The sequence below is a fragment of the Gymnoscopelus braueri genome (assembly GCF_963280865.1).
Source record: "Gymnoscopelus braueri genome assembly, chromosome: 2".
NCBI lineage: Eukaryota > Metazoa > Chordata > Actinopteri > Myctophiformes > Myctophidae > Gymnoscopelus > Gymnoscopelus braueri.
In genome coordinates, this window is record NC_137604.1 from 17,440,082 (window position 1) to 17,453,137 (window position 13,056).

Here is a 13,056-nt window from a genome sequence, read left to right on the forward strand (position 1 = left end):
CAATAAATAACCCATTAATAGCTGAGGCTGATTCTACAAATGCCTTCCAAACCAGTGGTTTGCTAACTTTTTCGTGCCAAGGACCTCCAAAATGATGTATTTGGCTGCGGACCCCCCCCATCTGAAAATGTCTTTCAAGATTTTTCAAAAAAAGCAGATGTACAAGCTCGAGTTGTGAGTTTGTATATCTGCTGTTTTTGAGAACCACCGTTTTAAATCTAAGAGTTTTCTGAAAAACTCGTCATTGCTATATATATATATAGCTACATTTTAAAATGACACAGATGCTTTCCCGGTTTTAACAGGATAATTGTTATTTTCAGACAAAGGCCCTGGCCACCCCAGAGGTTCCAGCCATGGGGAAGGCGGGGTGACGCTGCAGAGTTCCCCCCCACCACCACAACCTAAGACCATCTCTCTGGCTCGCACCGAGGTCTTCGCCACTGTCCTCTTCACGGAGTTCCTCAAAGAGCTGGCGGCCATTGCTCAGGAGCACTCCATATTATCATACATTCCAATGGAGGAGTGACGGCATCCCACAGGGCTCTGTCATCGGTCCCCCTTTGATTAAAAAAAAAAGAACATTTGGAAAGAACTATTTTTAGACATTTTTTTGTCTTGCCCGCTTGGGTTGGCGAGACTTAGGGATTACATTTTGTCTGTCGGCGCGCACGTGTGTGTGTGTGTATGATGTCTGGAAAATGTAAAAGTTGTCCTGCAACGTGATTGGGCAGCAGCCCCCCCAGCGTCATTATCGTGACGCCAGGGGCAGCCCTTTGCGTTAGCACATTGACGCCGTCAAATGACGAAGTAATGTGGACCATGGCGACTACATGTAAATACCTTTTGTGTACCATGTTGACGCCAAAGGAATACTTGAGTCAAAGTATACTGTCAATAATTCTGTTCAAAAAGTGAAAATTGCTCACTCAAAGAGTTGAGTTAAAGTTCTGGAGAACTTGCTTTTGAAAATACTTAAGTATTCAGAAGTACATGCTCTTTTTTTAATATAATGAGGTATTCAAAAGTTTTAAAAATTGTGCATGCCATAGGCTGTAAAAGAAAATCTATTTCAAAATTGCACATGGTTAGTTTCCACATGGAGTCAACAACATCCACATTCCGTTGTCGTTAACATGGTATACAAAAGGGTGTGTAATTGGCGTCAGCCTTGTCTGTATCTTATATTTTCCGGCACTACTTGATGAAGAATGAACCTTGTGTATGAATTTATTTCTACAGCTATTCTTAAAAAACTTAGAAAAACGAAAGAGAATATATAATATATTTTTCCAAGATAATCAGTGGGCCTTAGCAGAGTATATATTTTAGCCTAAATACATTTTCCTTTTTAACTGCAATACTTTTGGATGATTGTCATTGGTACTTGCCTTGTATACATCCAAGCACAACGTTCCAGATTTTCAGCAGGAGAAAACTGACCTACTCTTATGATATTTGAATGACCAGCTAATAATAGTTTTGAATGGACCGCTTCAATATAGGTCAATAAACCAAAGACACAAATGGAACCTTGGAACTGTGGGGGAGTTAAAAGAATATCCGAGTAATCATCTTCCCCGTCAGCTGTCCTAATTGGTTTAATTTTCCCTTCAAATGCCAGGCGTCCTGCCTTATTGTCTGAATGTCCTCTCAACAACCAGCTGTGACTACGAACTACGATGTCCAAAACTCAAATGTGGTACTGCAATAATACAAAATGTAACACTACAAGTGTATAATGTGGTACTACAATAATACAATATGTAACACTACTAGTGGTATAATGTGGTACTACAATATGTAACACTACAAGTGTATAATGTGGTACTACAATAATACAATATGTAACACTACTAGTGGTATAATGTGGTACTACAATATGTAACACTACTAGTGATATAATGTGGTACTACAATATGTAACGCTACTAGTGTATATTATGTGGCCTTTCTGCAGTGTTGCTGCCTTGTCGATGCCACAGGACAGTGGTTCTCAAACTTTTTCATAGTCAAGGACCCCCAAATTAACATGTATCTGGCCGCGGGCCCCCATAAACAATTTGTGTTAATACATTTGTCCAATTTCTTAGTTTTTACCTTTTTTTTTTAATTGTTAGAAAATAGCCAATGTATATAGAGGGTTCAAGTGGTTAAACTGATTTTGATGCTCAGTTATCCACTTAAACCCCATATGGTTGAGCGGAGTCACGCAGGGCTCTATACTAGTGTATTTTCTGTTATTGTGAGGAAACCTTTCGCTGAAAATAGCTATTTTATGTGAAAGCTCTCCCCACAATACGGATGCTGGTCTTTAAGTGGTTAACTACTTTTGCTGGGGACCCCCTGGAACCCCCTCAAGGACCCCCCTGGGGGGGTCCCCAGACCCCACTTTTGAGAACCACTGCCATAGGATTGCATGCTCAACAGAACATCATGTGGAGCCAGTGTTCCCATGTTGCTTTGTGAGGTTGAACCTTTGAAAGGGCAGCACAATCTGCATATTGACTGTAACGGAGATCTCATTGGAGTAATGTTTGCACAGGTGGCGTTGTCATTTTCACTTACACAGGCAGACACATTAAGGTAGTTTTAAGTTATGTTTTTTTTGGTTAAAACACATTTTTCTGTTAAAAAGTGAAATCTCTATATTCTGATAATAATCAGAACGTATAGAAAATGAAATGTTCAGGTGGGTTGCCAGTTTCATCCAGTCAGGGGGGAGAGTAGTACTCATTTATCAGCTTAAAATGTATAGTGTTTCAGTTCCAATGTGGTCTGATCACGTCTTTGTTCATCACTTTTCACTTGTTTATCCTGTATCCTTATGAGTCCTCTCTCCTGATTGGGTCAAATTGGTATCCTAACCTGAAAATGCCTTTTCTGTTCACCAATGGGCTGCAACTCTAGCAAAGATTACTATCAGAATATAGAGCCATTTAACAACAACAAAAAATCACTTACAGGAAGTTACAGCACCTTTAATTTTCACACATTGTTGTCATGTACACATGCCTGTTAAATCACTGTCATCTTTTTTTGTGCAGAATGCAATTCATATTTATTGTCTTTAAGGTTCTTATAAGTCATGAAATGGGGTTTCATGAGATCATTTAATTTTAAATGTTTTAATTTTAATTTAATTTTGTTGTTTGTATGACTTGGTTTTTGTTCAGAACCGTACCTCAGGAGCTTCTGAATGTACAGCTTTCCTACAGCCTTTGGTGAACTCGCTTTCCCACAATGCATCGCGGGAAGAATCACAGACTTCACATGTCAGACCTGTGCAGCACAACCAGGATGTTTCTTAGTATTGTACTATTTCGCCTTAACTTGGTACCGCTTTATAATATATATCGGTGGCTCCCAAACAATGGGTCAGGACCCATTTTAGGTCACATAAATATTATGGGAAATATTCACATCCCCCCCCCCCCTTTTTTTTCTCCTATATTTAAAAAATATGTATTTCAAAAGATTTTCAAAAATTACAAATAATCTTTTTTAAAGAATTTTAGAAATACATAGAAGAAAAATAATCCATACATAAAAAAAAAACGTTGGAGAAATAGTGAAAATACCAGACTCACAATGCGTCACATCGTGACACCTTGTAAGATTGTAGTTCAGCTATTTTTACTATTTTAGAAATGGGACTAAGTTTGGGTCCCGTAAAGACATCAAATGTATCTTTTGGTTCTTAAGCTGAACAGTTTGGGAACCACAGATGTACATTATACATACTATGTAAAAAAAAATATGTCGAGGAAGTGTAGCACTCTATGCAAATGTTTTGATATTTCAGGTATTTCACATAGCCGTTGCATATTTCCTGATGGACCGGGGTATTTATGTAGGGTATTTAAGGGGTATTTTTCTTTTTCAGAAAGTTTCTATTGCCATATTTTCAGTAAGGTTGTGCTAAAGATGTTTTTTTCATCACTGTCCCTTTGATTAGAGAGCATTTAAACCTTTGTACTGTAGCTATGTTCAGTTTCACAGTTGGTAAAGCAGTTGACTGTGCAGCTCACATTTCTTATTTTGAGGGTTAAAGACTGTTCCGGACCCAGAAACTGGACATGGGGGTTTCTGTCGAGTACACTTTGTTACATGAAGTGGTACAGTTGTAAGAGATGCTTCTTGTTCCCTACCAACAGCAGTTTACCAGGATAAAATACCTATAAGTTAATGCGTCAGATTTCTTGCATCATTTTTTTAGATTGTATGTGCACAGGAATGAATTAAAACAATCCTACAACTACTGTACTTGGGAAGGTTGTGCCATTTTTGGAATATGTTTGAGATTTAAGGACATTGCAAGTCAAACTCTGGCTGTTTTGGGGTGTTTTTCCCCTCAGTCTTTTCCATTGGGATGGAATACATATTCATGACTACAGTTGATTAGAAAACTTAAGACTAAGACTCTTCAGAGGTCATCCGAATTATTCAAGGCTCAAAATGTTCTTTATGCATTCAAAATGCATGCACCGGATTATGAACATCTTTATCAACAATGTACATACCGTAATTATGTATTTTGTAACAAACACAAACTCCATGAATTTCAAAAAAACTAATAGGCCATATTGGTGTCTTTAGCTGCCAATACAGATATGGTACAAAATGCTAATATCAGTCAATCCGATAAATCGGACTAGCTCTACTCCTTTTAAACATAACATACATCTGGTCATTTCCCACGGATTTGGGTGGAGTATGAATTTAATGAATACAAAAAAAAAGTATATATATCGTCTCTTTCGGTTAGAAACCAAAACTGTCCAAAATCTGCTACTTTTGATGCTTTTATGTGACGCTGTAGTATGGGCATTCATTTACAAAAAAAACACACAAAAAGTTAGAATGGAGATAAGAGGTTTCTGCCCGACAGCAACAATATTGCGGGGGGAATTCATGTGACCCTTCCATACTGTTGTGCCAGTCTAGCCTGATACGAGCCGGTGCACAACACTTCCTTCTCAGATACATGATACAGTAGACTCTACAGCGTTGCATCACACAGCACCAGTGTTGTCTGGCACAGTGCTGTATGAAAAGCTTCAAGTTGGCATGCAAGTTGGAAACCACATTTTAGGACCAGTTTGTGTCACTATTGTTATTCCAAAGATACGGTTACATCCTGTTCTCACACCTCATAGCCTCACATTTCCATCCCCAGACACGACCGGGTTGCTGTGACATTGTTTGTCACTGGTGTTTTTGAGACGCAAAAGCACAACGCCTTCCAATAAAGACAGCTCCTGTAAAAAAATGGAAAATGGATGTACATAATTTTATTGCCCACAAAAACTGCAGACTTACAGACTTTTCCAAGACAAGATAACGTCAGAATTCAATTTCCACACTTAATAGTTGTTTTTCTAACGCCTTGTCCTCAAACGCCTGGTCCCTGTGGTCTCGGGTTGGGAGGAACTGTGTTCTATCTGTGGTCATTGAGTGAACAACAATAACAGCCTCTGACAGCCTTTTATCCAGGGAGGCTTTTGTTCAAATCTAGGTCTGTCTGTGGAGACAGGAGGACACGTGAAAACTCTTTTTTCACACCGAGCAGCTGGTCACTTATTATTGTACTGCACCACACTGTCTTTCTACAGGTCAGGACAGGCAGACAGACATGTATTTGATAGATCTACTGTAAAGGTCATTCCAGGTAGACCAGTGTACTGTAGATCTAAAGCAGGGGTTCTCAAACTTTTTCATGGACCCCCAACTTGACACTTATTAGCCTGCGGACCCCCATTTGAAAAGATTAGCCAAGGCCCCCCATAAGAGAAGATTTTTATGGCTCTAGCAGATATTTTCAACCATTTTTTATTTCAAGGATCCCCAGTTTGACATGCATTAGGCTACGGACCCCCATTTAATGGCATTTCTATCTCTGGGACCCCAATTTATATTGTAAAATCTATGTTAATTTAACTCTGAGAGTGTACAAATGTACATGTACATTTGTACACTCTCTGAGTTACAGACCCATATGGGTGCATTTGGTTCCTAACTATCTAGCATTTAGTTCACGGAATCTACATGTATGTACATATATAATCCCTGTATCTCAAGAACCGTTCGACCGACCGACTTCAAATTCGCACACGACCCGAGGGAGTGCCTTCCTAAACCACCAACTACTGTAGTATCATGTCAGTATCATGTCTGGATGAAACTAAGAAAATGTGCACTTGAATATATGAAACTGACTTTTGTTTCTGGATCACAGGAAAGTTGGTATCTGACTAGAAGTATAGTTTGTACACAATATGCGGTCAAAGTACCGCAATGGAAATTATTTTAACATGCAAATATATGTTCATACTGTACATGCATTTTTGTTAATAATATCAAAAGTACATAACTACATGCTTCTAAAATATATGCTTCATAGTATTTGTCCTCAATACCAAATGTAGTCTTCATTCTTCAAACCAATATGCATTATGCAAAAAAAATTATGAATTCTTGCTTTGCCTCAGGGCTTCATTAATTGTTAATGTTTTTCATTTTATTCTTCTTTATAACTTCTACATTATAGAATAGTGAGAAAACGAAACCCTTTCCTGAATAAGCTCCTCATATCTCTCTGTGCTAAGTGACAATAACACCCTGACCCTATTTCATTTTTTAACAATAACCATAATTTATGTTGACATTAACCATCCATATCTGTAAACTTCACCATGTCAGTCATTCTGTTACACTCCTGCAACATTCCTTCATTTCCTTGTATTCATCCAATCTTCTTTGCTCAGTATCTATAAATCAGATGATAATCTGATTTAAAAAAAAAGTGTCATTAAATCTATTATAAACTGTGCCCCAGCAAACATTAAAGCCAGTGGTAATCTCAAATTGTAATTTAAGTCTTCAAACATGACTAGGAATTACGTATTTAATTATTACACGTTATGCCTTTAATCTGCGGGAGGCTGTCATCCGTTTGTGACAACCATTTACCTCAACCTATCCTTACTGCCTGAGGCCACATGTCCCCAGCTTCTGGGCCTGTTTTATTAGTTCATTAATGATTATCTCCATGTTTTAAATTTTTGTGTTTTTTCGTAAATTAACGCCCTACTTGATCATACTACAGCGTCACACAAAAGCATCAAAAGTAGCAGATCTACAAGCTCGAAACGCAGCGCGAAGCAGTTTTGGACATATGAGGTTTCCACCCGACAGAGACGATAACTATGGATAAGGGGAAGTACCATAAAACTCATGGAAGGTACGATGTAAAAGATCTTTGTCAAGACTGTTTGAAGATGTGGTTCCATTATGTTCAGAGGTAAACATGTGCCAAAGTGTAAAAATGGCCTCTTTATAGGAGCATTTTTACACTCGGTTAAACCAAGAATGTTGCTGTGCAAATACAGCCACCTGCTGTACATGCAGTACATGTGCTAACCACAAGAGGGAGCTCATGGATCACTATCAGGCATCAGAGCTGTACAATGGAACCAAGGTCTCCTCTCTGTGCCTCTCTTGTTGATGAGGAACCTGCTATGGCAGCTATTGTAGCTACAGTACCTCATACCAGTGATTAAAATCATTACTGATCTGAAATGAATTCCACAGCAGTTGCTTATGTATTAATACATCAAGTTAATTGAGATTTTGAAACTGGGCATAACTGAGTCAGCGTAACTGTAAATCCCTCATCTCATCCACTGGGAAGACCAACATCCACTCAACAATATCTACGATACTGGATTCATAATTCAAAATTGATTTATTATTATACAATATATTTACACAAATTAAATGAAGATTATACAGCATCACTATAGTTTCACTCACTACATCTTTTAAGTCACACTTATTGTTTGTTTCGTTAGTTTTAACCACATGAACCCTAGAGTGCCCGTATCCTGGGGGCAAACGTTTGGTGAAAATAGCTGATCTACAAGCTCACAATGTGTCGCATTGTTGTGAGCTTGTAGATGAGCTATTTTCAGAGTAGAGGGGGAAAAAAGGAACAGGCCTAGTGCAGACCCCTGAGGGACTCCAGGGTAAGTACGTATATCATGTTTTAAGTGGTTTACCCAGCATAGAATTGACATGCATTCAGACTGCACCAAGACAGTTTAAATAGTCACAAGGCTAGGTTTGCATGTCAATCCGAAGGGAAAATAAATGACTTTGAAATACTTTCATCATGTATACATGTTCTGGTCTTCATTGTAGCTGAACAGCCTAGACCTCACACATGGGGCGGCAGCGGCTCAGGAGGTAGCGCGGACACTTGGGGATCGGAAGGTTCCTGGATCAGTCCCCGACTCCACCTGTGTTAGGGTCGCAGTGTCCTTGAGCAAGACACTGAACCCCTAACTGCTTCTGATGAGCAGGTTGGTGCCTTGTGTGCTTTCCTCTGCCGCCGGGTGGGTGAATGTAAATGTAGCCTGGTTCCAGACCAATCTGCCATTGCAAAAAAAAGATTGCCCTCTGCAGTGATATTGTCTGGCCACGTGAGGCTAATGTAAATGCATGGTAAAGCGCTTTGGACAAAGGCGCTATATAAATGCATAATTCCTTTTACACATGATGGCTTAAACAAGGCAAAAACAAATACTGGACAAATCCTAGAGCAAGGTCAGACTAACATTCAAAGATCACTATTTCACTGTAGTACAGTTGTACCTCTCAACGTGTGTGTGTGTGTGTGTGTGTGGGGGGGGGGTCTTTGAGGAGTTATAGTTCTGTAACTGAGAGTGTACGAGAGTCCATTTGTACACTCTCAGAGTTAAATTAACACCGAGGATTTTACTGTGTAGTTGGAGGTCCCAACATTCCATCATGTCCAACCTCGGTCTTGTTGATGATGATGATGATGATGATGATAGGGCTTGTCAACGTCTGTGATCCAGAAGGTTGTGGCGGTCTGGTCTTCTTCAGGAAGTCTTCTCCTCCAGGATGGAGCGCAGCAGGACCGGGTCGGCCCGGCCTTTGGTCTCCCTTTGGACCAAACCCATCAGCTTGTTCAGGATCTTCTTGTTGCCCTTCCTGATGAGCTGGACCTACACAGAGGACAGTCAGTTTAGTCACGTGCAACTGATCCGGTTCAAACGACCCCGAGTTTGAAATAGAGAAGTGGTTCTTAAACCTTTTAATTTGAAGAACCCAAAAGGGTCTTGGGTATGCATTCGGCCACAGACCCCTATAACTCAGAGCGCGTACAAATGGAACCAAATGGACCCGTGAGGGTCCATTTGGTTCCATTTGTACACACTCTGAGTTACAGACCTGTAAAGGTCCATTTGGTTCCATTTGTAAACTCTCTGAGTTACAGACCTGTAAAGGTCCATTTGGTTCTTATCAATCATTTAGCTGGGGACCGCCTGAACCCCCTTCAAGGAACCCTGGGGGTCCCTGGACCCCACCTTGAGAACCACTGTAATAGAAGCCATGTCCATGTTTGGCTGCATGTGTATCTACTGTACTGTATGTAGCGGACATAAGAAAACCGTTCAGTGAATAATGAATTTAAAATAATATTTCACACCCCAAATAACTTTTTTTTACCCTTTTAATTACTAACCCCATGAAGCCTCGAATACACAGAGATGTTTTTGTTTGAGTCACATTGCTTCACGGTGAATGAAGAATCCAAAAATGAAGAGAATATACATGATGAATGAAAGAAAACAGGGAGGCCAAGATTAACAACAGCAAAACTATATGAAATATGGGTTTATAAACTCCCACACAGTCCATATCCTCAGTACTTCCACTAACTATTTTCTTCAATTCATCAAGTATTTTTGTTGTTGTTGGATTCATCATTCACCGTGGAGGAAATTAATGCGACACAAACAAAAAATCACCATGAATTCAAGGCTTCGCGGGGTGAGTAATCGATTGATGAAAAGTCATTTATGGGGTGAAATATTTATTTTACAGTTAACCGTCTACCAGTGTCCCTATTCTGGGGGCGAACATTCCACGAAAGCAGCAGATCTACAAGTTCACAACACGTCGTGTTGGAGTTCAGGCTCTGACATTAACGGGTGCCTGTACTGTCCGGGGCGAGCAGGCAAGCGGAGCAGAGCTCCAAACAGCGACTACAATGAGTGTGCGAATTCAAATTTCAGGTGCTCACATTCGTGCGAGTACGTGATGATCAAGGCTCAGCTATACCTGCTGCATGTTGTTTATCATCAGTCAGTGTGCTTGTAGGCTTTCTGCTGAATTCAAATGTCCTTTTATAATGTGTTTCCTTTTGCTTAATGTTTTATGTAAAGCATATTGAATTGCCTTGTTGTTTAAATGAGATATGCAAAAATACTTGCCTTGGCTAGGCTACGTGTGTGTACCTGATGAAACACACGTACCAAGCCTGTAAAGCGACTGATGTCAGTTCAGTTCTTCTCAGACTGGATTTATATCAGGTATCTAGCAGGTGTGGTGCGTTCATGTGAAGCGTGGTGCGTTCAGGCAAGGTGTGGTGTGGTGCGTTCAGGCGAGGCGTGGTGTGGTGCGTTCAGGTGAGGTGTGGTGCGTTCAGGTGATGTGCGGTGCGTTCAGGTGAGGTGCAGTGTGTTCAGGTGTGGTGCGGTGCGTTCAGGCAAGGCGTGGTGTGGTGCGTTCAGGCTAGGCGTGGTGTGGTGCGTTCAGGTGAGGTGTGGTGCGTTCAGGTGAGGTGTGGTGCGTTCAGGTGAGGTGCAGTGTGTTCAGTGTGGTGCGGTGCGTTCAGGTGAGGTGTGGTGTGTTCAGGTGTGGTGCGTTCAGGTGAGGTGCAGCGTGTTCAGGTGAGGTGCGTTCATGTGAGGTGCGGTGCGTTCAGGTGAGGTGTGGTGTGTTCAGGTGTGGTGCGTTCAGGTGAGGTGCAGCGTGTTCAGGTGAGGTGCGTTCATGTGAGGTGCGGTGCGTTCAGGTGAGGTGTGGTATGGTGCGTTCAGGTGAGGTGCTATGCGTTCAGGTAAGGTGTGGTGCGTTCATGTGAGGTGCGGTGCGTTCAGGTGAGGCGTTACCTCCTCAGGGTGGGAGTCCACCACCCTCTGACAGATGCTGTGGAGCTGGGTGGTGTCACTGACCAGACCCAGGTCCTGCTCCTGCACCACCTGCTGGGCTGTCTTCCCTGGACACTTCCACATCTCCTGTATGACCTGACACGTGTAATAAAGCAAAAATGTGTTTTAAACATTTTGAAAACGTTTGACAATAAAGAATGTTTTTTTCTCCCTTCTTTTTCCTGTGGTCCCCACTTTCAAATCCTGTGCTTTAAACAGTAGATCACTATAATAATATTATATTACACACACACACACACACACACACACACACACACACACACACACCCTTCCATCTATCAGTTCAATATTATTGAACTGATACATGGGAGGGAGGGTGTGTGTGTGTGTGTGTGTGTGAGTGCGTGCATGTGTTGACTGACCTGCTTGGCAGCAGAGGAGGAGATAAGTCCTGTTTCCTGGAGTTGCAGAAGCTCCGCCAGGGCAGAGGGAGACACACGGCTGTAAGGGAATAATACACAAGATAACTATAATCTCTCTTAATAGACTTGACTCATTCTTTTAATGAAGAGTGCCTAACAAAAGCACAAGGTTGGATTAAGTGGCATGAACAGGGCAGGTGGCGGTGGGATTAGTGTGCTATGAGAAGGCAGATAATGCTCCTAACCTTAACGTTTCTATTGTGAAGATCTGAAGTGAAAACTTCACAACTCTTTCTGTGCCTCGAGGGCTTGGCCTCAAAAAGGTCTTTTGTTTTGTTTTAAGAGAATGGAGAGGTGGCCTGTTAGCTCAGTCAGTAGAGCTCTCGCCTTTCAATCACAAGGTCATCAGTTCAATCCCGGGCACAGCCCACTATGAGTAGTAGGGCTGGTAACTGATGCTAGGTGTTGCGCTACACCTCACCTATCCATCTCCCAGGGGTCTAACACATTGCAACGGGGATAAACTCACACATTCTGGTTGATACCGACAATAAGCCACTCCGACCTATTACTTACTTACTTTAGAGAATGCTTGAAAAATTGGGGGAAAATGGGGACTATATATACGTACTTAGTTGACCCGGGTCCCCCAGGCCCCCCCCCCGACACACACCGAATCTCTGCTGCGAAAATAGCCTATCTACACACACAGAACGTTCCAACATATTGAGAGCTTGTAAATCTGCTATTTTCACCAACTGTTTGCCCCAGAATAGGAAAACCAGGGTTCCTGTGGTTTACGTGGTTAATACAGGCAAAAGGAATGACAACATCCGGGTGAATTCTAACACCATCATTGCCATCATAGTAGAACCATTTTGAACACAGAAAACCAGGCACTTTTTCCGTGACAAGAGGAAGTGTCGATAACGCTGCAGAAGTTGCAGTTTTTTCTCTACTCAACCCCTTTCCCAGAATCTTCTCCTTCCCCTCAGAAAGACAAGCGCGACATGTGCATCCATAATGTTGTTTACGCATCGCGAAGGCTTCAGCCACTGCTGTCTGGAATGAGAGATAAACTGAAGCTCACGGCATCAGTCTGTTTTCACTAAGTCTTATAGAATTACTTCTTCATTCAGTTTGCTCAGTTCAGTTTGACTTCTGTCCAGTCACTGCTGAGTTGTGGCTGGTTGCTTTATGTGATGCTGTGGGACTTTATTTTTTAAAGACCTGGAAACTCATTTTCTGCATGATCACATACCTATTGGTCCTGTATAGAGCGGGGCAGGGCTTTTTCGACCTTTTTCAAACCGAGTTTCATTAGTCCACAGACAACCATTTCAATTTCCAAATGATTCTGTCCTAGGGATACTACTATGAAACGTTGCTTTGGTTTGAATTTAATTAACCTCTTTGACCCTAGAATCCCTATTCTGGGCATTTCAAAAATAGGTGAACATTTGGGCAAAAAAAATGGGCGAACATAGCCGATCTACAAGCTCACGACAGGTCGCAGTGCGACGCGTTGTGATCTTGTACATAATATAAAAAGACATTGAAAAAAACATAAGATGAAATTTCGTCAGGTGGAAACCTCATATGTCCAAAACTGTTACTCAGGATTAAAATTCAAAAACAGCAATAGTAGCA

At 41.2% G+C, this 13,056-nt stretch overlaps 2 protein-coding genes across 8 annotated transcripts in view; one reads left to right on the forward strand and one right to left on the reverse strand.

Moving 5' to 3' along the window:
- The window catches only part of fhip1aa (FHF complex subunit HOOK interacting protein 1Aa), a 55,879-nt gene extending 51,618 nt beyond the window's left edge, over positions 1–4,261 (forward strand). For 5 of the 6 annotated variants that reach the window (XM_080412354.1, XM_080412356.1, XM_080412357.1 and 2 more), the window contains exon 16: positions 324–4,261. In XM_080412354.1, coding sequence (XP_080268480.1) covers positions 324–529 — 206 coding nt within the window. In that variant the 3' untranslated portion in view covers positions 530–4,261. The remainder of the gene's footprint in view (positions 1–323) is intronic. The other variant, XR_013931988.1, reaches the window with a different exon arrangement.
- A 3,573-nt stretch (positions 4,262–7,834) lies between these two features.
- The window catches only part of gatb (glutamyl-tRNA(Gln) amidotransferase, subunit B), a 40,513-nt gene continuing 35,291 nt past the window's right edge, over positions 7,835–13,056 (reverse strand). The window contains exons 11-14 of one of the 2 annotated variants that reach the window (XR_013931999.1): positions 11,407–11,485; positions 10,985–11,119; positions 8,782–9,031; positions 7,835–8,432 (exon numbers count right to left, since the gene is read on the reverse strand). Coding sequence is in view for 1 of the 2 variants with exons in the window: in XM_080412450.1 (XP_080268576.1) it covers positions 8,906–9,031; positions 10,985–11,119; positions 11,407–11,485 (340 nt within the window). In the remaining variant the exon portion in view is untranslated. Of the gene's footprint in view, positions 9,032–10,984; positions 11,120–11,406; positions 11,486–13,056 lie in introns of both variants that reach the window. The other variant, XM_080412450.1, reaches the window with a different exon arrangement.